General features: G+C 53.2%; 2 protein-coding genes across 2 annotated transcripts in view; one reads left to right on the top strand and one right to left on the bottom strand.

Annotated features, from left to right (window-relative positions):
* On the bottom strand, window positions 1-11,668 carry casp8ap2 (caspase 8 associated protein 2). Its single transcript, XM_079753327.1, has 10 exons — window positions 11,330-11,668; window positions 10,673-10,764; window positions 10,321-10,395; window positions 9,076-9,179; window positions 8,847-8,921; window positions 8,617-8,732; window positions 4,655-8,280; window positions 1,391-3,926; window positions 1,024-1,123; window positions 1-809 (listed from the first exon to the last, which is right to left on the bottom strand). The coding sequence occupies exons 2-10, from the start codon at window positions 10,719-10,721 to the stop codon at window positions 744-746; spliced, it is 6,747 nt and encodes a 2,248-aa protein (XP_079609453.1). The 5' UTR covers window positions 10,722-10,764; window positions 11,330-11,668; the 3' UTR covers window positions 1-743.
* Window positions 11,669-11,810: 142 nt separating this feature from the next.
* Window positions 11,811-23,427, top strand: part of mdn1 (midasin AAA ATPase 1) — an 80,448-nt gene continuing 68,831 nt past the window's right edge. The window contains exons 1-11 of the mRNA XM_079753300.1: window positions 11,811-12,042; window positions 12,370-12,596; window positions 13,387-13,611; window positions 13,970-14,077; window positions 14,324-14,516; window positions 15,404-15,613; window positions 16,530-16,661; window positions 17,688-17,791; window positions 19,770-19,884; window positions 20,421-20,617; window positions 23,042-23,123. Of these exons, the coding sequence (XP_079609426.1) occupies window positions 11,947-12,042; window positions 12,370-12,596; window positions 13,387-13,611; window positions 13,970-14,077; window positions 14,324-14,516; window positions 15,404-15,613; window positions 16,530-16,661; window positions 17,688-17,791; window positions 19,770-19,884; window positions 20,421-20,617; window positions 23,042-23,123 (1,689 nt within the window). The 5' untranslated portion in view covers window positions 11,811-11,946. The remainder of the gene's footprint in view (window positions 12,043-12,369; window positions 12,597-13,386; window positions 13,612-13,969; window positions 14,078-14,323; window positions 14,517-15,403; window positions 15,614-16,529; window positions 16,662-17,687; window positions 17,792-19,769; window positions 19,885-20,420; window positions 20,618-23,041; window positions 23,124-23,427) is intronic.

The following is a 23,427-nucleotide window of genomic DNA, read 5'->3' as shown; positions in this document are numbered from 1 at the left end:
AATAATTATGTACAATATTCACAATGTCATTGTGTTTCACGTCTGTCGTTTTCAAACAAGATGGAAAACGTTATATTTATAGGGACATATAAATGAGCTATAGTGATAATTAAACATTACAACTCCTTCATCAAACCAAGCTCACGAGCAAATCATTACACAGCAACCTCCACACCTAAAACATCTCGTTTTTAATAAACCGACTAAATTAAGTTCACGTCTCAAACAGCAAATCACTCAGTTTGTCCCAAGTCTCTCATGTCAAGTAGTGAGTGCGACTTTTGGCAAAAATTATAATAATCTGGATTTCAATTGGTCTGCAATATTAAGCCAAATTAATTTGACCGTAGACTTAAACTCAAACTCTCAAAGGGTTAAGATGATGGTGAATGTACTTCGGCAGTTTTAATGTTTAATGGTTTAAAAGTCCTTCCTCCTTGATGGGGTACCTCAGAGACCAAAATACCCCTCCCCCCAGCCCACAGGCGGTCCCCATTAGTTTGATACGGCCTCGTTAGAGGTGTAAACAGCTTCTAATCAATGCAGCGTTCCCTTTAAGCGGCCCCTTTCACACCTAGTCTCCCACAGCCAGGCCGCCAGAACGGTCCACTGAGGTCTCTGAGACTTCCTCATCCCCCACCAGAGCGGGCTAAGAACCAGAGGTCCTTCAAGCCTGCCTGGGCTCCTTGGGAGGATCCAGGGCTGTGTGCGGTGGGACATCCCATAATAAGTCCGGCAGGGGGTCAAGGGGAGGTTCTCTTCTCCTGTTTCTTGAACAGCTTCATCAGCTGGGAGAATCTCTCTGCAATCTGGGAGGGGTGGAGGAAGAGATGGGGTTAGAGTGAGTGAGTGAGAGAGTGAGTGAAGGAGTGAAGGAGTGAGTGAGTGAGTGAGTGAAGGAGTGAGGGAGTGAAGGAGTGAGGGAGTGAAGGAGTGAGGGAGTGAAGGAGTGAGGGAGTGAAGGAGTGAGTGAGTGAAGGAGTGAGTGAGTGAGTGAGTGACTGTGTGTGTGTGTGTGTGTACCTGGGCCGAGGTCTTGTTGAGCTTCTCAGACAGGACGGAGAAGGTCTCCCGGGACGGGCCCTTGGTCTTCAGGTCCAGGAGGATGGAGCGGTCCTCCTCTCTGGAGGGACAACGCAGACAGACAGGTGAGCAGCAGACACACAGGTGGGCAGCGGACAGACAGGTGGGCAGCAGACAGACAGGTGGGCAGAGAGTCACACGCGGAGGTCCACATCTGCGTGGGGTTCAGTTTACTATCATCGCTTGGCCTTGCGGTTTGAAATGTAAGGCAGGTACTGTGTGATCCATCCCAGAATAAGGCCTGCTGGGAGGACGGTGCGTGGTGTAAACAGGATCTAAGGTTCTAGAAGGTTCCAGCTCCACTGACCTGGTCCAGGCCACCACCACCTCCCCCTTCTTCTTCACCAGGTTCTTGGCGGAGAGGCCGGACGGGGGCGTCTTGGGGGGAGAGCCCGCCCCCCCGCTCTGCTTGGCACCCCGGGGACTCGCCGCCGCCGCCGCCGCGACCGGCTTGCACCGCCTCCCGCGGCCCTGCCCCCCCTCCTCCTTCCTGGCCCGCTTGGCGCCGGTCTTCCGCTGCTGGTGGTGGCGCCTCCTCTTCCTGCCGGCCGCGCCCCGGGCCCCCCTCCCCGGCCCGCTGCCGCCGTCCTCCACGATGGCGAGGCGGCCCTCCGACGCCGTCGACAGCCCCATCTCGTCGGCGGACAAGGCCGAGTCCGGGGGGCGGGACGGCGGCCCCTCGGCGCCGGGCTCCGCCTCCTCCTGCGGACTCCCCGGATCGGCCGGGGCCGCCTCCTCTGGGGGCGGAGCCTTCTGCCTTTTGGGGAGGAGCCTGGGCGACTTCGCAAAACTCTTCTCTAGGAAGAGCGCTCGGGGCACAGGCTCCGCCCCGCCGGGGGCTGACGGCTCCGCCTCCTCCGTGAGCGTCCGGCTCAGGCTGTCGTCGCCGGCGGTGGGCGTGGCCTCGTCGGCGGCGGTGAGCGTGACGTCGGCGGCGTCCGCGGCGAACTGGCGGATCTTGATGATGAAGTGGTCGTTGGAGCGCTCCATGACCTCCGCCTGCATGGGGAGGTGGGGCTTGTACTGGAACAGCATGGAGGCGGGCGCGGCGCCGGCGGCCCCGGCGGCGGCGGCGGAGGTGCTGGAGGAGCAGCAGCTGGAGTCGGAGTGGTCCGTGTCCAGCGCCAGGTGCAGGTCCTGCTGCTCCCAGGCGTCCTCGCCGTCCAGCAGAGCGTCCTCCCCGAAGTGGGCGCTGATGACGCTCTCGGGCGTGGACATCATGTCCAGCGTGCGCGGCGGCTGCAGGAAGCTGAGGTGGCTGTCCGACTTGAGCGGCGAGGGGATGGTGAGCGACACGGCCAGGTCCTCGGCCAGCAGGGAGTAGGAGCGCTGGGCCGCCGCCCCGCTGCCCGACGGCAGCTCCAGCAGGCAGCTCTCGTCGAACACGGAGGGGTGCAGCGGCATGCGCAGCAGCTTGGGCTGCGGGGAGCACAGCCGGCCGGGGGACAGCAGGCCGCACCACGTCCCCGCCAGCCGGGACGGGGACGTCACGAACTTGGTCGGAGTCATGAACTTCCCCGGCGAGGCGAATTTGGACGGGGAGAGGAACTTGCCGGGAGAGGGGAGGCCGAGCAGGCCGTCCCCGGGGGGGCCCTCCTTCCTGGGGGTGCTCAGGGACCAGGAGGTGTGGTCCCCGCCCGCCCCGCTGGCGTCCAGGAGGTCTGAGCCCTGCATGAGGCACTTGAAGATCTCCCCCATCTGGGTGTCCCGCACCAGGTTGAAGGTCAGGCTGGAGGCCTGCTGCTCCGTCAGGATGTCGTAGTCCGAGCGGTCCTGGGCGCTGTGGGACAGGAGCAGGGACCCCCGCTGGCCCCGCTCCGGGGACAGAGGGGTGCCGCGGGGCGGGAACGCCGCGTCGGCGTCCAGGCGCTCCGTGCAGATGATCCGGATGTCCTTCCCGCGGCCCAGGCCGGTTCTGGTCGGCACCACGGGGCTGGGTTTGAGCCGCCTCTGGAGGCGCTTCTGTTTGGAACTGCCGCTCTTCTTCGGGGAAACGTTCGCCGGGGACTTCTTGAGGATTTTCCCGTTCTTGGGATGGACGGCCTGGCGCTCCGGGCTGGCCGGCGGGAGCGTCTCGGCCGGCTTGCAGAAGGCGTTCAGGGCCTTTTCGATGTCCAGGAAGAGGTAGTCCAGCTGGACCTCCACGAACTCCCAGAGCCGGCGCTTCAGGTTGGTGGCCTGCTGGTCGAAGATGCGGTTGACGATGCCGTTGTTCATCACCTTCCCGAACACGGACGCCACCAGCTTCCCGAGCCGGGCCTTCAGCGGCCCCACCTGGCCGCTGATCTCCCCGAACGCGGCGTTCTCCACGTACTCCATGAAGGACTGCTGGAAGTGGTCCATCATGGCGTAGAAGCTCTTCTTGGGGAACACCTTGTGGAGCTTCATGTACTTCTTCCGGATCTGGAAGCGGACCTTCTTCAGGGTGTCCATGACCTCTCCCGCGCTGCGGAACGCCGCCTGCTCCACCGCGGGACACACCGTCTTAAACCGGCTCTTCCCGGACGACGGGCTCGGCGTGGAGGGGGGCGGAGCTCTGCCCACACCTTTCAGGGATAACCTCCGTCTGGCGGCGCGGGGGCTGGGTTCGGGGTCCTTGTCGGCGCTGGCCGGCCCTGTGGGTTTGGGGCCCGGGGGTGTGTCGGCGGGGGCCTCGTTGCTGTCGCTCAGTATCTCCCCCTCCTCCAGGTCGCTGGACGGGGGGGAGGGCCCCTCGGAGCGAGCGGCCGGAGGCCTCAGAGAGGTCACTCCGCCGGGGTCCGGGGCCACGGGGCCCCCGGGGGGTTGGGTCTCCTTCTTTGGGTTCGGTTTCAGGGAATGAAAGATCCCAGAACTGCAGAAATCTGCCAAAGAGGGAAACAAAGGAAGAGCTCTTAGTGGGCGCGGGGTCACCGTGCCGACGCAACCAACGAGGGCGTTACAGTACAGACGGTAAGACAAGATAAGATGAGATAACATAAGATAAGATAGCCTTATTGTCATTGTCACCTATACAACGAAATTGGGAGCGCCAACTGAAGGTGCATTGTATACAAAAAACAAACAAGCAATTTAAGTTAAAAATTGTAAAAAAAAAACAAGACAGAAATAACAACAAAAACATTTGGAACAAGACAAGGACAGGCGATGTGAATAAATAAATAAATATAAAAGGCCGTAAGCATATTGCACTTTATACAAAGTGAGGTATACGTGTGTCTGTTTAATGTTTTATGAGTGTTAAGTATTATTATTAGTAGTATTGTTTATGAGGGCCCCACAGACTGTGGATTCTTTTAAAAAAACAAAAAAAAACCCATCTTTTTTAGAAAAGCCTTTGGCTAAACTGCTATTTTAAATGATTCTTTTTTTCTGTTATTTTTCTTTTTAATCTAGTTAGTCTTTTAAATATCTTTTAATGTGCATTGTAGCACTTTGAGGTCATTAAGTTGATGTAAAGTGCGTTATAAATAAAATGTATTGTTATTATTATTATTAAGTGTCCTGATTGGCCAAGGAAAGCAGCGGTCAGCGGTGGGAGGGCCTGAGATGTGACGACCGGCCCGTCCCAGACGGTCGTCATGACGCCTACCTCTCTGCAGGCTCTTGACGTGGGGAGGCTTGGTGCCGCCGCACGGCCCCAGGGGCCCCAGGGGCCGCGCCATGGGGCTCCGGAGGGGGCTGATGACGTCCGGGATAGTCCGGAGGTTCCTGAGCGTCAGCATCATGGAGTCCTCGTCGTGGAGCGGCGGCCCCGAGCTGGACGGCTCGGGGCCGCCCTTCTCCGCGGTGCCGTGGCGCTCGCAGAACCCGTAGCCCTTCAGCGGCGTGCGCTCCTGGACGCTCTCCCGTCGCCCCGGCAACGCCACGTCCTCCGTGGTGCTGCTCACCTTGGACACGCCCACGCAGCCCGACGTGGACCCGGGCTCGTCGCCGTCGTCGGCGTGCGTCAGGGCGTAGATGGCCTCGGGGAGGCTGATGTCGCCGTGGGGGAGGGCCTCCAGGGTGATGGTGCTGGACACCGCGTCCGAACCCTTGGGACTGCCCCCCCGACACTCCCCCTCCCCCTCCCCCTCCCCCTCGGGGGGGCGGGCGTTGGGTGGGCCAGGGCGGACCTTCCCCTGGGCTTCACCGGCGACCAGCCGTGTGATTGGCCAGGGGCTCGGCGCCCTCCCGTTCTCTTCTCCAGGAACAGGTTCCTTTAGGGGACGGGGCGTAGACGTCGTTTGGTGAACTCCTTTGGACACAGGACCGGTGATCGGGGAAAGGCAACCCCCGCCTTTGTTAACTTCTCCACACACAGGGCGTGGGATTGGACAGGGGAGAGACACCGCCTCTTTAACCACATCAGCAACGGAACTGCTGATTGGACGAGAGCCAGACACCGCTTCTTTAACTTCCCCGGCAACAGGACTGGTTAATGGAGAGAGGAGCACTGTTTCTTTAACTTTCTCAGCAACGGGACTGGTTAATGGAGAGAGGAGCACTGTTTCTTTAACTTCCCCAACAACAGGACTGGTTAATGGAGAGAGGAGCACTGTTTCTTTAACTTCCCCAACAACAGGACTGGTTAATGGAGAGAGGAGAACTCCTTCTTTAACTTTCTCAGCAACAGGACTGGTTAATGGAGAGAGGAGTACTGTTTCTTTAACTTCCTCAGCACTGGGGAGCGGACAGGGGCTCGACAGCTTCTTATAATCCACGGGCGCTTTAGACAAACTCTCTTGTAAGTCCGGTTCTGAGTGGAGAACCGTGGGTTCAGCTGGCTCTATAACCTCAGAGAGATTCCCAGGCATGCTGTTTCTTGAAGGGCTGCCCTTGCCGTCTTCTGAAATGCGGACCAGCTCAACCCTGCCAAGATTCAACGTTTCGGACATTTCCATCACGACTGGATCGTTGGGGGAGGGGCACTGCCTGTTTTCGGCGGGTCGTTTTGAAACCACGATGCTTTCCTTGGCCGTGACGGGACGTTTCAGAGTTGGTACACCAGCCTCCGTGACTTCTTCAGCCTCGGGGAGGACGCCTGCTGAGGGACTGGGTACTGGAGGGACCTCTGGTCGCCCGCTGACCACCACTGCTCCGGTCTCGCTGGTCCTCAGACTTTGGTCTTCCTTGCAGTTCTCTGTGGCCCATTTCTCCTCTGTAAATGTCTGAACAGCTGACGAGGGCTTTGGGTTTTGCTTGTCGTGGTCGATCTCCATTTCAGTCATGCTGCTCTCTATTTCGTCTATGATTAAAAACTCTTCGAGGTTAGGCTGATCTTCATCCTCTCTGCTTAGGATTTCTCCCTCCTCCTCTTCTTCCCCATCGGCCTGACCCTGTTGGCTCAGAGGTTTCTTCACTGGCGAGAGGGTGAGGTTCAGAGTCTCCATGAAGCACAGCTTCCTGTTCGGACTGTTTTCCGTGAGACACTGCGTCCCGGCGGGAACGCTGATCTCCTCCTCCGAAGCCTTCTCCAAATCCTTGGTGGACTTTTCTCCTCCTCGTAGCTCCGCTCTCCTCCTCCCCTCGTCCTTCCGCCTATTCCTGTCCGAGTCTTTGTGCTTCTCGATTCTTCTCTCCCGTCTCCCGTTCGTCCTTGTCTCGTCCTCTCGTCGCCTCTCGGCCTTCCTCCGGTCGTCTCCGGAGGGGTGCTGCTTCGGTGCAGCGTTCCTTCGGTCTCTACTGCTGCCGCTCGCCCTCTTCTCACCGGCCCGGTCGCCGTGCTTCTCCTTCCTGGGCTCTCGCAGCAAGTCCCTCAGCCGAGACACTATCAGTACTGCGCGGTTCTGATTGGAGTCTGGTTTGTCTTGCCTCCGGTCCAGACCTCCAGAGCTGGGACTTTCCCCGCTCTCTGAGCGGTGGTGCGCTTCAGCCTCTTGAGAACGGCTGCTTTTCAGTAATCTGTGGCTGCGGTGTTTCGCCCGGCTCTCCTTCTCGGCCCTGCGAGATCTGTTTCTAGGATCTGTTTCACAATCCTTCCCGGGCTCTGGACCGGACTTGAGCCTCTTCTCCGTGGGGTGCGACCGTGTTTGGCTTTTGGGCTCTTGCTCTTTGTGCTTCGACGGTCTCGCTGTGTCCAGCTCACAGAGTTCTGCAGGTACCTCCCGGGAGGACTGGCAGTCCACCTCCTTGGGTTTGACCGTCGCCTCCAAATCTGAACTCGACGAACGTGTGGGATGGCTGTGGGCGGGCCGCTTCGACCGGCCCACCTCCAGACATGTGGTGTCTGGTCGCTGGGCGGCCCGGTCGCTGACCTTCTCTGGAGGGGGCGGTGGAGGGAAGGACTCTGGACGGACGTCCTCACTCAGTGGGGAGGGGGCCGGAGGGTGGAGAACAGGAGATGGAGGAGGGTCAACTGTTGGAGGAGGAGGTGGAGGAGGGTCCAGTGTGGGTGGAGGAGGTGGAGGAGGGTCCAGTGTGGGTGGAGGAGGTGGAGGAGGCTCCAGTGTGGGTGGAGGAGGTGGAGGAGGTGGAGGAGGCTCCAGTGTGGGTGGAGGAGGTGGAGGAGGATCCAGTGTTGGCGGAGGAGGTGGAGATGGCTCCTTACTCGTGGAAATTCTTGAAGAAGTCCTGATTGGCTTTGGCAGAGGAAGTGAAGGAGGAGGAGAAGGAGGAGGGGGAGGAGGGTTGGCTGGGGGTGCAGACGGTGTAGACGTAGAGGAGATTCTTGACGACCTCTTGCCAAGACCAGATTGCGATGGAGCAGGAAGAGGGGATTCTGTGGGTGGGGCGGGGGGCCGACAGGGGAGAGAACTGGGGGTGGTGGAGGTCCTGCTTGGTCGACGTTTGGGTGGAGCAGGGTTTGTGGGTGGAGGGGGCGGCGTACACGTGGCGGAGAGGCTTGACGGGGTCTTGCTTTGTTGTGGCTGGGGCAAAGAAGGGGGGGCGGTTTCTGTGGGGGGGGCAGGGGGTCTACAGGTGGCGGCGGAGGAACGGGTCAGAGAGGTCCTTCTTGCTTGAGGTGGGGGCAAAGCATGTGACGGAGGAATAAGAGGCGTCGTAGAGGTGGAGGAGCCGGCTGAAGAGGTCCTGCAGGGCCGGTGTTGGGGTGGAGGAGGGTAGGGGGGTGTAGCAGCAGGTGCAGCAGCTGTTCTAGAGGTGGGGGCGATGGGTGAAGGGGCATCGCCGGGCCCAGGGCGGGGCGGAGGCTGTACAGGTGGGGGTGTGTTGGTGTGGGGGTACGGGAAGGTCCTCCACTGGCCGTTCCCACGTGGATTGTACGTTTTCATCCCGGAACTAAAAGAAGTAGAAGGATAAGGAATGGTCAGGGAACAGGACATTATTTTTAAACAACTTACAATTACAATTAGGGCATTTAGCAGACGCTTTTATCCAAAGGGACTTACACCGGTTAATACGCACATTGACACACCGACGGCAGAGTCAACCACGCAGGGCGACGGCCAGCTCGTCAGGAGCAGTTAGGGTTAAGTGTCTTGCTCAGGGACACATCAACACTCGAACTAGCAACCTTTCGGTTACAAGACAGCTGCTCTACCTCCTGAGCTAAGCCTACCCTTGAACGTGTATCAAGATGTTTGCTTTTCCGTCTTTGACCGTTCCGGGGCTTACCTCTGGTTCAGCCTCTGGATCTCCTGGTCCTTCCGGAGCACTTCCTGCCGGGCGGTCTTCAGGAGCGCCGAGATGTTCTTCTTGAGCCGCAGGTTCTCCGTGCTCAGACCCGTGTTCTGAAAACAAGACGACAGCCTGCTTTAGTCCATCACCATGGAAACATCCATCGTACCCCCTCCCCCTGTGGGTCAGACTGATGTGGGAGGTTCTGGTAGAAGAGCTCTGCGGACCTTCGTCTCCGTCGCTGTCAGTCTGCTGCGCAGCTCCTCGATCTGGATCTGAGCCGCCAGGAACCGGCTCTTCAACTGGAGAGCAATACCACAAAAGAAGAAGTTGCTGAGAACTTGACACCCTTTCACTGGCCGGCGCTTCAGGTCCATTAGCAAAGCATCTATCAGAGATCGAATGAACCCTTTCCTCTCTGATACTACTGTGTCTGAGAGCAACAGGACGGGTTACCTCTTCAAACGACGAGTCCTTACTCCTCACTTCCTCCGTGAGGATCTCTTCATAGAGATCCATGGACGCCTTCAGCCGAGGAGAGAACAGCATCGAAGGAGTCTCTGCAGACGACCGCAAACCATCAGATGTTTGAGCGACAAATGATTCATCCAAGAAATTTCAGGCCAGTAAAATAATTAGAGATTCTGTTTCGTACGGTCTTCATGAGTACCAGCAGTGTTGGGAAAGTTCACTTTCTACGTGAACTAGTTCAAAGTTCAGTTCAAAAATTTTGAAAATAACTAGTTCAGTTAAACGTTCATAATTCAAAATTTTGAACCAAGTTCACAATTCAAAAAAATTAACTAGTTCATAGTTCTTTTTTTCAATATGTTGCTGTGAGCTATTATTTTTTTCCGGTATTTCGAACATTGAGCCCCCTTTGTGGTTTGTCTAGGATGAAATAGAGTGGTTGAATCAAGTATCGTAGCGAAATACAGTTTCTTCGTGTTTTATTGCACATTTTAGCATTTTGTAAATCCCATTGATCTCTGTTGGAAGGCTCATTGCTCGTTGGCCGGAAACGGAAAGGGGGGGTGTTCATGTTTGGTTGTAGTCTTTTCGCTCGGTTCTAGCCCTACTGTTGAGACGGAGAACCGAGCGAAAAGACTACAACCAAACGTGAACAGCCCCCCTTTCCGTTTCCGGCCAACAAGCAATGATTCTAGGAGGTATTCTAGTCCGCTGAGCTATGAGCCGGAGAGCTAATGTTATGGATTGTAAATATTTATAATTCAAAATTCGTCCCAGCCTTTATACGACAGATACTATAGGGTCTATAGCATATAACTGCGTTTTCTGATTACAGTTTAATGTAACAGTAAGCTGACAACACCGCAACTGCAAATTAACCGCACAGAGATAACCATGGCAACCGGTCAAACAACACGGCGATCTGCGCGCGCATCCGCCGTGTTGATAAACAAATAACCCCCCTATTGAACGAAGTTAAACCGAGTGAGCGTGCCGTTCACAGACACCAGAATGAACGAGTTCACAGTAACATTCATCAGGCAGTAATACAGTATGTTCAGTTCACGTTCGCCCAAAATATGAACGAGTTCATGAACTATCGTTCAGTGAACGCGTTCAGGCACAACACTGAGTACCAGGGTAAACGTTTCATAATATGTGTAACGTGGATAATAACGTGTTGATATGGATGTGTACGGATCTATAATCTATAATCGTCCAGATCAGTACCTGTGGTGTGGGTGGGCGTGTCACCCAGTCCAGAGTAGATGTCCATGGATTCTTCATCGCAGTCCGGCGTCAAGACTGAGGACAGGAGAACGCAAGTTAGCCAAGTTTCAGATGGATGTCAATTATTATAAGAAAAGGTATAGTCACTACCAGAAGGTCCTTATTAAAAAAAAGTATGTGTTAGAGATAAAATAGATATGCCACTGTAAATCTAACTTAAGTCCCATACTTACGGGATGTCAATGTGAATCTAACTTTCGTCTCATACTTAGGGTTATGTCAATGTGAATCTAACTTTAGTCTCAAACTAACAATATGTCAATGTAAATCCAAACTTTTATCTCATACTTACGGCTGTGAGCACCACTGGGATCATACTCTTCGTCATACAGGGGATCCATTGTTCTACTCCTGACCAGGACTCAGTCACGTTATGGCAAGTTCCTGACAATGGCAATGAACACAACATCAAATATGAAACGTGGTTAAACGTGGAGAAATATATAACAACAGCATATAAAGATCTGTCCAAAAATAGCAACACAGCCGACTGTGAATTACTTTCTAATTAATTTCAGGCCTTAACACCGAGTGTAGCACGACTCTTCATAGGATACTATGTAATTGTTTAAAGTCTCTATCGTCACACAATGAAGCAGATTCAGATTCCACCCCGGTTATTACCATCAGTAACCCGACGCTGCGTAATAAACCTGAACAATGAGATGTAACAACGACGAAGAGGGGCCCGATATTCAGAATACACCCGCGTTTCAACCCCCATAGCCGGGCCTGTGTCCACGCTGGGACCCCCTGATTCACAACGGAGCCCTGGAGCATGAAAACAATGACAATAAGGCCAGGGCTGGAGTCCTGCCCTGGGACCCTGAAGCCCTGACCCGGGACAGGGCTGTCATAACCTCTCGTGTCCTGAGGGGTAACCCAATAATAACAGTATTAACTGTGATAACAGCGATGCGCATCAGGCCGGTCGGGATCAGAGACTGACCGCTGCGGGGTGAGACTGGGCCCGGGGCGCCGTGGTGGGGTGCTGGTCCGGGTGCTGTGATGGTTCCTGTGATGGTTGCTGTGGTGGATGCAGGGCTGTTGGGGTGGCGCCAACGCTTCATTGTTCAGGAAGTAGTTCCATTTTTCCCGCGGTCCCTCGGTCTGAACGCTTTCACACAACAGTCCAAAAGACGGCTCCTATGCGTCCTTTAGACCCCGGCGGCTCTCAGGAGGGACGCACAAGCACCGCGGGGACTCCGTCTCTCGATGGGAATCAGTGGGCGGTGATGCCAGGGACCAAAAAACACACTTTAAAGTCCAGTCGTGTTTCGGCAACAGAGAGAAGTGTTCCGTCCGAAGAGAACGGGGGTTCTGTCGCGTGTGTGACGTAACGGGGGGGCGACGCGCGGAGCGGGCGACCCGGAAGAGACTCCGCTGCGCTCACATGTGGACGGGATGTGAACACTGACGGGAACGTGCTTATGTGTTGTGATCCATCCTGAGACAGACGAGCGGGTGATGAACGCCGTTCTTTGGGGGATAAATCACAGATTCACGCGTTAATTCGGTGGTTCTATTCGCTGTAGAGATTCCCCTCTACGAACGACAGATGAGACTATGGAGAATCTAGAACTGAGCCTGTCATCATTGGGCATAATATCGCGGCACGTTGACAAAAGTCACAACGAACTCAGCCAGTATTTGGCAAAACAGGTAAGATATGTCTCTCTGTTAGTAAGTTAGGAGGCTGTACCCGTGTCGGTGGGTATGCTCATCACCCCGGGGATGGAGCCCATAGCCTCCGTATGAGACCCCCTCAACATCTCCACACAATCTGTATAAATATCTGACCAAAAAGAAACATGTGTACAAACACCGGCAGGGTGTTTGTACATCATAGTGCATCGGTAATGGCGAACGGGAGCTGATTACAGATAAACATACTTTGATTGAGGTCCGGCTTCATCTGCATAAATCAATATTTCAATTACAGCCTTTCTTTCATTTTTTAATGAACCTGAACCGACGTGCCGTCCTCAGATATGGAGCCAGCAGGACAGGCAATGCATCCTGGGCTGCCTGGCCCAGCTGCTGCTGGAGAAGGACTACACCCTGCTGATCGCCCGCCACCTCCGCCCGCTGGTGCTGGACCTGCTGGAGAGGAACGCCGAGAGGGTGAAGGCAGGCGGCCGCATCCACCATGACCTCCACGAGCGCCTCTGTGTGGCCCTCAGCAAGCTGCTGGGCATCCACCCCGACGTCCAGGCGTGAGTACACCACCCTCCATCGCCCTCCATCACAACACCACCCTCCATCACCCTCCAGCCAGCATCCAGCACCACCACCCAGCATCCAACACCACCCTCCACCAGCTCACCCTCCACCCAGCACCACCCTCGATATACTATTGGCAGTCGGTTAATACTGTGACGCTGTGAATATTGCGATATGACACAGGGATTAATGTTGTGGTCCAATTTAAAGTTTTTGTGTGGATTAATAAAACGCTGTGGTTCAGGTTCTGCCAGTCTGTCTGTGGCCATCATTGTTTCTTTAAAATGAACGGGACATTAAAAAAACCTGCCTACACCCATCCCTAGCTGTTACCTGGGGCCTAGACCAGGCTTAAACCCATCCCTAGCTGTTACCTGGGGCCTAGACCAGGCCTAAACCCATCCCTATCTGTTACCTGGGGTCTAGACCAGGCCTAAACCCATCCCTATCTGTTACCTAGGGCCTAGACCAGGCCTAAACCCATCCCTATCTGTTACCTGGGGTCTAGACCAGGCCTAAACCCATCCCTAGCTGTTACCTGGGGCCTAGACCAGGCCTAAACCCATCCCTATCTGTTACCTGGGGTCTAGACCAGGCCTAAACCCATCCCTAGCTGTTACCTGGGGCCTAGACCAGGCCTAAACCCATCCCTATCTGTTACCTGGGGTCTAGACCAGGCCTAAACCCGAGCTGGTACCTGGCTCTAACCCGCCCTCTCCCCCTCTCCCTCCCTCTCCCCCTCTCCCCCTCTCTCCCCCTCTCCCCCTCTCTCTCCCCCCCCAGGTTCGCGGCGCGGTACTTCGGCGGGGCCCCGCCCGTGTTCCAGCGGCTGTTCTTCAGCAGCGAGGAGTCGTCGGCCGTGCAGTACGGCCCGCGCCGCATGAAGCTGCGCGACCTCATGGCCGCCACCCTGCGCTTCCTGCACAGCGACGGCGCCAAGTTCCGCGTGCTGTGGGACTGGAGCCCCTGTGTGTCCCAGCTGCTGACCAGCGACGTCATGGTCCGAGGGTGGGTTTGCCCGCTCCGTCCCGCGGAGGCGGAGCTTTAAGGGCTGGTCCCACGTTCACGCAACGCAAGGGCGTCACGGACCCCTTTACGTCCTGGCGGACCCTCCTCGCGTCCGCCGCAAGGGACGCGAGGAGGTTTCGGTTTCGGTTCTGCATCGGGCCTCCCGATGCAGAACCGAAACAGGTTCCCGACGGCGTCGAAGCGTCTCCGTGCTCCTCGCGTTGCGCGGACGCGGGACCACAATCAGCCCTTTAAAGTCTCTCCCTGCTAGCGTCTTTAGATCATTAAGTCCAATTTAACTGTGTGTGTGTGTGTGTGTGTGCGTGCGTGTGTGTGTGTGTGTGTGTGTGTGTTCCAGGTCCACGGCCCACTGTCTGGCGCTGGTCTCTCGCATGACGGACAACCAGAAGACCATCTTCCTGCGGAAGGTGCTCTCCAACGACGAGATCATGCACATGAAGATAAAGTACGCGCCTTTACTTTGACGAGACATTTTCAGGAAGTTATACATTGTGATGTTATTTTAATCTGAGAGGGAATTTTTAACTTTCACTACAGCACTCTGTTTTAAAGAGCCAGTACCACCCCCCCCCCCAAAACCTGCCTAAATAAATCTCTCCCTTAGTGACATCACAACAATGCCTTTCTCATGCCGCCTGCTGGTAGACTAGGGCCATTCTAAACTGTGTTTTAAACTGGTTTCTGTGTCCAGGGCTTTGGAGGAAACCCAGCAGCTGGAGGTGGAGAAGGCGCTGGTGTTGGCCAATCAGGGCTCAGCGATGTGGCGACAGGAGAAGGCCAACAAGTACACCCGGGGTCAGGTGGTGTCAGAGGACCTATCACAGAACGTTGTGGCCGTCTGCGGAGTGGTGCTGCCCCGGACCTCGCCCAGACAGACGGACCAGGTACTGTAGAGACGGACAGACGGAAGGATGGATGGAAGATTGGGGTTAGATATCAGATTAAGGACAGCTGTCGTTGGGTATGAAGTTCGGAGTGGGAAGGTTTTGCTAAAATCCCTTTAGACGTGGTTGAGATTAGGTCAGATACCGGGGGAGAGCAATGCATCATGGGAAAGGCCCCAGACAGCGTTGGCCTGGTGCAGGGTCTGAGTCCACGGGCCCTCCTCCGAGAGGCCCTGCTGGGACCCGGCGGCGTGACGGTGTTATGGCAGACCTTCAGGGCGGCGGCTCTGGGCAGGAAACCTAGAGCTGAAGGTGGTTTCCTGTTTTCTCACGGGAGATATTTTAGACAAAAAAACAATTCATTAGTGCAAGTGGATGAAGCTTCTAGAAGGGGATAAAGGTGTTCTACCGTGGCCACGCAGGAGGGGATGTGAAACCTGCACTGAAACTAATTCCATGCTAACAAAAAGCCAGAGTTAGTGATCGGGGCTCATCCAGGTCTGAGCCGGTCTGCCCACCCCCAAGTCTGCAGTCATGGCTAGTAGGGATCGACCAATATGGATATTTTAGGGCCTTAGCCGCTGACCGATATGGGCTGCCGATTTTCTTGAGCCGATAATTTGAACCGATGCTGCTTTTGCTCCCTCAATTTTCATCATAAAAATGACAATAATGGTAACAAGTGTTACAAGTCTCAATTTAAAAAAAGGAACATTTATTGAACTGTCGGTCTGTAAATCATGGCAAAAAAATAGAATAAAATAATAATAATCTGCCAACGCGTATCGGCCGATACGCGTAAAATGCGCAAATATCAGGCGATATATCGGTCGATCACTAGTCATGGCCCTAAGGCCCCCCGCCTCACGCCTGTGTTCTGGCTGCAGGTGAACCCCAGGGAGCTGGTGCTGGTGGACTCCACCTGCCGGAACCTGCGGCGGCTGGCGCTGGCCGTGGCGTCCCAGAAGGCCGTGCTGCTGGAGGGGCCCATCGGCTGCGGCAAGACGGCGCTGGTGGAGTTCATGGCGGCGGTGACCGGCCACACCAAGGCCTCGGAGATCCTCAAGGTCCAGCTGGGTGACCAGACCGACAGCAAGGTACCCACCGGAACAGACCCACCGACCCGAACCTAATCCCCCCGACCAGAACCTTATCCCCCCGACCAGAACCTAATCCCCCCGACCGGAACCTAATCCCCCCGACCGGAACCTAATCCCCCCGACCAGAACCTAATCCCCCCGACCAGAACCCAACCGAACGACCAGAACCTAATCCCCCCGACCAGAACCCAACCGACCGACCGGAACCTAATCCCCCCGACCAGAACCCAACCGACCGACCGGAAACTTATCCCCCCGACCAGAACCCAACCGATCGACCGGAACCTAATCCCCCCGACCAGAACCTAATCCCTCTGACCAGAACCCAACTGATCGACCGGAACCCAACCGACTCCTGTTTCCAGAATGGAATTAATGTTTTAAGGATAGAATTAATAATTGTAAGATATAATCAAATATATTTAAGGATATCTACACGTGTTTAACTGTCGCTGCATTGCGTATAATAGTAGCATTCGAATATCATGAATATAATTAGGGTTAAGGTATTGTGATGAGTTTATATCCAGTTTATATCTCATTCAGTCTCACTAAAGTGTGTGTGTGTGCGTGTTCTCTATGCATGTGTGTGTGTGCGTGTGTGTTCTCTACGCGTGTCTGTGTGTGTGTGTGTGTGTGTGTGTGTGTGTGTGTGTGTGTTCTCTACGCGTGTCTCTGTGTGTGTGTGTGTGTGAGTGTGTTCTCTACGTGTGTGTGTGTGTGTGAGTGTGTTCTCTACGTGTGTGTTGAGTGTGTTCTCTACGTGTGTGTGTGAGTGTGTTCTCTACGTGTGTGTGTGTGAGTGTGTTCTCTACACGTGTGTGTGTGTGTGTGTGTGTGTGTGTGTGTGTGTGTGTGTGTGTGTGTGTGTGTGTGTGTGTGTGTGTGTGTGTGTGTGTGCGTGCGTGTGTAGATGCTTCTGGGTATGTACCGCTGTACCGACATCCCGGGGAAGTTCGTGTGGCAGCCAGGGACCCTGACCCAGGCTGTGGCCCGCGGCCAGTGGATCCTGTTGGAGGACATCGACCATGCCCCCCTGGACGTGGTCAGAACACACACCGCTATACCTTTATACATGTACTCAGAATGTGGGCAGGGAAGACAGACAGTCACCTGTAGCACACAGATAATCTGTCATGAGCAGTGTTGGTAATAACGCCGTTTAAAATAACGCCATTAGGTAACGACGTTATTTTTTCAGTAATGCGGTAATCTAACTAATTACTGTTTCCGGCGTTACAACGCCGTTACCGTTACTGAACGTTAAATGCGGTGCGTTACTATGAATTGATTGAATAAACTGCGTATTCCGAATGCACCCCTGACTCCAAACACAAACTGCTAGTGAGGAGACCGGGTGGGTTAACAACGAGATAAGCGATTATGATTGGCTAAGGCAGAATTATGTTTCATGGTAGCCAATCGGAGCCAGTGTTTTTGCACACAAGCCAGGACACGAGCGCCACACACACACGCGCGCGCAAACGCACACACCAAACAGATTCGATGAAGCAGCAGAAATGGCGAGTCCGGAGCAATCCAATGAAAAGTTGGCATTTTCTGTAGTATTCGGCAGATGTTCCACAGTCTTTGTAACTAAGCTAATTAAAATTCAGTTGGAAGTATATCAGGGCCTTGAATGGGCAGTTCAACCGTTTAACACATAAAGGCCAAGTGAAAACTGTTCTGAAAAATCCAAATTCTTTGACATATAGCAACTTTCTTTTTTTACAGTAACGCAAATAGTTACTTTCCCTGGTATCTAGTTACTTTTAAGTAATTCAGTTACTAACTCAGTTACTTTTTGGAAGAAGTAGTGAGTAACTATAACTAATTACTTTTTTAAAGTAACGTTCCCAACACTGTTCATGAGAGTTTGGAAGGAATTCAACTTTTTCCTCTTGTCTTCAAGTGTGAGATGTGTTTGATATTTAAACTTAATGAGTCGTTCTTCATTTAGTTTGTTTGATTTATACTATTCTATGTCTATGTCATGCCTTTCTCTGGTTAGCCCTCTGATTCAGATGCAGATATAATGATGTTCTAATAACACTCTTCCTCGTTGGTGTAGATCTCTGTGCTGCTGCCTCTGATGGAGAACAAGAAGCTGACCATCCCCGGGAGAGAGGACTGCATCGACGTCGCTCCCGGCTTCCAGTTCTTCGCCACCAGAAGGTCGGTAGAGATGATGGATCTGTATGGTCGTTGGGTCATTACTGGGGTTAGACTGTCTGTGGACGTTGGGTCATTCGTCCTAGACTGTCTGTGGTCGTTGGGTCTTTACTGGGGTTAGACTGTCTGTGGTCGTTGGGTCTTTACTGGGGTTAGACTGTCTGTGGTCGTTGGGTCTTTACTGGGGTTAGACTGTCTGTGGTCGTTGGGTCATTCCTCCTAGACTGTCTGTGGTCGTTGGGTCTTTACTGGGGTTAGACTGTCTGTGGTCGTTGGGTCTTTACTGAGGTTAGACTGTCTGTGGTCATTGGGTCTCTACTGGTGTTAGACTGTCTGTGGTCGTTGGATCTTTACTGGGGTAAGACTGTCTGTGGTCGTTGGGTCTTTTCTGGGGTTAGACTGTCTGTGGTCGTTGGGTCTTTACTGGGGTTAGACTGTCTGTGGTCGTTGGGTCTTTACTGGGGTTAGACTGTCTGTGGTCGTTGGGTCTCTACTGGGGTTAGACTGTCTGTGGTCGTTGGGTCTTTACTGGGGTTAGACACAAGTTTCATGGTTCTATGTTCTGTTGGATGTTCTGCTGTTCAGGGTTCCACCCTGATCTTCCTTGCCACTAACATCTACTGTATTAACTGTTACTATACTATTATTATACTGTTATTATACTATTATTATACTGTTATTATACTATTATTATACTATTATTATACTGTTACTATACTATTATTATACTGTTATTATACTAAGTCTGCCGTTTCCGGTCAGGGGCTGGTTGTAAGTGGTTCTAAGGGGTCCTGTTCTAAGAGGTTGTAGTTCTAGGTGGTTCTGGTTCTAAGGGGTCCTGTTCTAAGAGGTTGTAGTTCTAGGTGGTTCTGGTTCTAAGGGGTCCTGTTCTAAGAGGTTGTAGTTCTAGGTGGTTCTGGTTCTAAGGGGTCCTGTTCTAAGAGGTTGTAGTTCTAGGTGGTTCTGGTTCTAAAGGGTCCTGTTCTAAGAGGTTGTAGTTCTAGGTGGTTCTGGTTCTAAGGGGTCCTGTTCTAAGAGGTTGTGGTTCTAGGTGGTTCTGGTTCTAAGGGGTCCTGTTCTAAGAGGTTGTAGTTCTAGGTGGTTCTGGTTCTAAGGGGTCCTGTTCTAAGAGGTTGTAGTTCTAGGTGGTTCTGGTTCTAAAGGGTCCTGTTCTAAGAGGTTGTAGTTCTAGGTGGTTCTGGTTCTAAGGGGTCCTGTTCTAAGAGGTTGTAGTTCTAGGTGGTTCTGGTTCTAAGGGGTCCTGTTCTAAGAGGTTGTGGTTCTAGGTGGTTCTGGTTCTAAAGGGTCCTGTTCTAAGAGGTTGTAGTTCTAGGTGGTTCTGGTTCTAAGGGGTCCTGTTCTAAGAGGTTGTAGTTCTAGGTGGTTCTGGTTCTAAGGGGTCCTGTTCTAAGAGGTTGTGGTTCTAGGTGGTTCTGGTTCTAAGGGGTCCTTTTCTAAGAGGTTGTAGTTCTAGGTGGTTCTGGTTCTAAGGGGTCCTGTTCTAAGAAGTTGTGGTTCTAGGTGGTTGTGGTTCTAAAGGGTCCTGTTCTAAGAGGTTGTAGTTCTAGGTGGTTCTGGTTCTAAGGGGTCCTGTTCTAAGAGGTTGTAGTTCTAGGTGGTTCTGGTTCTAAGGGGTCCTGTTCTAAGAGGTTGTAGTTCTAGGTGGTTCTGGTTCTAAGGGGTCCTGTTCTAAGAGGTTGTGGTTCTAGGTGGTTCTGGTTCTAAGGGGTCCTGTTCTAAGAGGTTGTGGTTCTAGGTGGTTCTGGTTCTAAGGGGTCCTGTTCTAAGAGGTTGTAGTTCTAGGTGGTTCTGGTTCTAAGGGGTCCCGTTCTAAGAGGTTGTAGTTCTAGGTGGTTCTGGTTCTAAGGGGTCCTGTTCCAAGAGGTTGTAGTTCTAGGTGGTTCTGGTTCTAAGGGGTCCTGTTCTAAGAGGTTGTAGTTCTAGGTGGTTCTGGTTCTAAGAGGTTGTGGGTGTGTTGCAGGATGTACTACAGCGGGGGAAGCTGGTACCGGCCCCAGTCCAGCCACGCCGCCCTGCTGGACAAGTACTGGACCAAGGTGCCGGTGGGCAACATGCCCCGCGAGGAGCTAAAGAAGGTAGGCCCCTCACAGCAAGCAGGGGAGAGGCCCCCGTAGGACTGAGGTCCCAATAGGGGAGAGGCCCCCGTAGGACTGAGGTCCCCATAGGGGAGAGGCCCCCGTAGGACTGAGGTCCCCATAGGGGAGAGGCCCCCGTAGGACTGAGGTCCCCATAGGGGAGAGGCCCCCGTAGGACTGAGGTCTCCATAGGGGAGAGGCCCCCGTAGGACTGAGGTCCCCATAGGGGAGAGGCCCCCGTGGGACTGAGGTCCCCATAGGGGAGAGGCCCCTGTAGGACTGAGGTCCCCATAGGGGAGAGGCCCCCGTAGGACTGAGGTCCCCATAGGGGGGAGGTCGCTGAGGCCCCCATAGGACTGATAGGGGGCTCTGTAGTCACTCAGTCATAGTCACTCGGGCACGGTGCCCCCGTGGCTGAGTGACTATAGTTAGGCTGTAGTTGGACCGTACCCCGGTCTAAATACCCCCCCCCCCCCCCCCCCCCTAGGTGCTGACCTCCAGGTACCCCGGTCTAACTACCCCCCCTGCCCCCCCAGGTGCTGACCTCCAGGTACCCCGCCCTCACGGTGGTGGCCGACCGCCTGCTGGACATCTACTGCCAGCTGACCGGGGAGCGCCACGCCGACCTGGACCCGGCCCGGCCCGGGAGCCCCGCCCCCCTGGAGGACGCCCCCCCGCAGACCCGGACCGAGGACAGGACCTCGGCGCTGGAGGGGAGGGCCCTGTCGCTAAGGTAACCCCCATGGAGATGTGTTCACTCTGGTGGAGACAGGTCATTAAGGAGCAGGTAGGGGTTAGACAGTAAGACAGGTCATTAAGGAGCAGGTAGGGGTTAGACAGTACAGAGACAGGTCGTTAAGGAGCAGGTAGGGGTTAGACAGTACAGAGACAGGTCGTTAAGGAGCAGGTAGGGGTTAGACAGTAAGACAGGTCATTAAGGAGCAGGTAGGGGTTAGACAGTAGAGAGACAGGTCATTAAGGAGCAGGTAGGGGTTAGACAGTACAGAGACGGGTCATTAAGGAGCAGGTAGGGGTTAGACAGTAAGACAGGTCATTAAGGAGCAGGTAGGGGTTAGACAGTACAGAGACTGGTCGTTAAGGAGCAGGTAGGGGTTAGACAGTACAGAGACTGGTCATTAAGGAGCAGGTAGGGGTTAGACAGTACAGAGACAGGTCATTAAGGAGCAGGTAGGGGTTAGACAGTACAGAGACAGGTCGTTAAGGAGCAGGTAGGGGTTAGACAGTACAGAGACAGGTCGTTAAGGAGCAGGTAGGGGTTAGACAGTAAGACAGGTCATTAAGGAGCAGGTAGGGGTTAGACAGTAGAGAGACAGGTCATTAAGGAGCAGGTAGGGGTTAGACAGTACAGAGACGGGTCATTAAGGAGCAGGTAGGGGTTAGACAGTAAGACAGGTCATTAAGGAGCAGGTAGGGGTTAGACAGTACAGAGACTGGTCGTTAAGGAGCAGGTAGGGGTTAGACAGTACAGAGACTGGTCATTAAGGAGCAGGTAGGGGTTAGACAGTACAGAGACTGGTCATTAAGGAGCAGGTAGGGGTTAGACAGTACAGAGACAGGTCATTAAGGAGCAGGTAGGGGTTAGACAGTACAGAGACAGGTCATTGAGGAGCAGGTAGGGGTTAGACAGTAAGACAGGTCGTTAAGGAGCAGGTCGGGGTTAGACAGTACAGAGACAGGTCATTTAGGAGCAGGTAGGGGTTAGACAGTAAGACAGGTCGTTAAGGAGCAGGTCGGGGTTAGACAGTACAGAGACAGGTCGTTAAGGAGCAGGTAGGGGTGAGACAGTACAGAGACAGGTCATTAAGGAGCAGGTAGGGGCGACTGGGGCCTCCCTGCCCCAGTCGCCCCTCCCTGCCGACTGGGGTTTAATGATCTTTCCACGGTCCTGCCCTGTTCGATGGGGTATGGATCTGTCCGCGGGATGGCCTCGACCACGGCCCACCTGGCCGGTCTGTTGTGTCTCCGAGGCTTGACCTGTGCCTTCCTGTTCCAGTCTAGTATTCAGCTGGCCCAGAAGGCCTTAAGGCTATAACATCCAAATACATTTTGATGAAAATTGCAAATATTTTTAAAATTAATATATTTATGGATTTTTATTACATTTATTTAAAACAAGGCACATTTGTGTGTGGATCAGAAATGTGTTTGTGAAACTTATTTTTGTTTATGGATTTATTTTACATTTATACATACCGATATCCATTTGTGTGTGCATTGAAATGTATTTGTGAGAAGAGAGTAATTTATATATCAATCACAAAATGCATTTGTGAATCCTTCTCTGTGCATTCATCATTAATGAGACCGTTCTGACCCCATAGAAGGGGGGCTGGTGGGGGTGGTGGTCTGTTGTGGCTCCCACTCATAGATCAATACATCTAGTTGATCTATTTTCCATATTGTGCAATCGGCCTCCATCATGTATACGTTGCTTTTCCCCGATCAATGTCATTAACTTAAGTAGGCCATCAGCTCCGGAGCGCTGGATTAAACATATGTCACCGGGTTCGGATCGCCCACGCTCACCATCCGACTATCGGGTGTGAAAGGCTGGGGCCACCCCGGTGAGCCCGGTCACTGAGACGATGTGAAGGTTATTATTTACGTTGTTACCGGAATGGATCAATAAAGTTGTAATCAAGCTGGCTAATCACATAAAGGTCGGAAGTGTTACGGATCCTGAAATTGTGAACTTTATTGATCCATTTATATATCATCTTCTCGTGATAGCCTCCAAAAAATCACTATCAGTCTAAACAATCTTGATCTTGAATGTTTGAGGCAAAACTGGGCAGTAAAAGTGAGTTTTTGGTAGGGCTGGGCGAATAATTGAATTTTGATCGCGATTTCGAGTGAAACGATCACCAAACTTATTTAATCGAGTTGAAACAATTATTATTATTATCTCATTTTTTTACAGCTGGATACATGTCTGGAAATTATTTTCAATTTTTGAAGTTATTTTCCTGACCTCATGTGACCACATAATTTTAAAAAATATGAATAAATGTGTCATGTTTTCAAGCTAAAAAATAATCGAGATTTCACTATTGACCAAAATAATAGTGATTATGATTTTTCTATCCATAAACGAGCAGCCCTAGTTGGTGTTTTAAGGTCTCTTCTCCGCTCCCAGGGACCTCCTGAAATGGTGCGAGAGGATCAGCAGCGACTTCGACAGCTCCTCTTCTGCCACGGCTCAGCGCGTCTTCCAGGAGGTAAGCTAACGCTAGCACTAAGCAGGTAGCGGTTGCTTTATGGTCACAAGTATTTGGCCTGCTAAGCCCTTTGAGACTGCAATGGTGATTAAAGGCTATACAAATTTAATTTAATTTATTAGCTTGTTGCTAGCATAAGCTAGCATGTAATGTATTTTTTTTTCAGCTAATAAAATTATATGTTTGCAGAAGTCCAAGATGTAGGCTAACACCTAGCCACCTAGCAATTAGCGGCTATCTGCCGTTAGCTTGCCTTGTTGCTGGCATGATTTAGGATTAAGTAGGATAACGTTGTTATTGACAT

This window comes from Pollachius pollachius (genome assembly GCF_949987615.1).
Source record: "Pollachius pollachius genome assembly, chromosome: 16".
Taxonomy (NCBI): domain Eukaryota; kingdom Metazoa; phylum Chordata; class Actinopteri; order Gadiformes; family Gadidae; genus Pollachius; species Pollachius pollachius.
The sequence above is the reverse complement of the archived record's forward strand: the minus strand, read 5'-3'. Positions and strand labels throughout refer to the sequence as shown.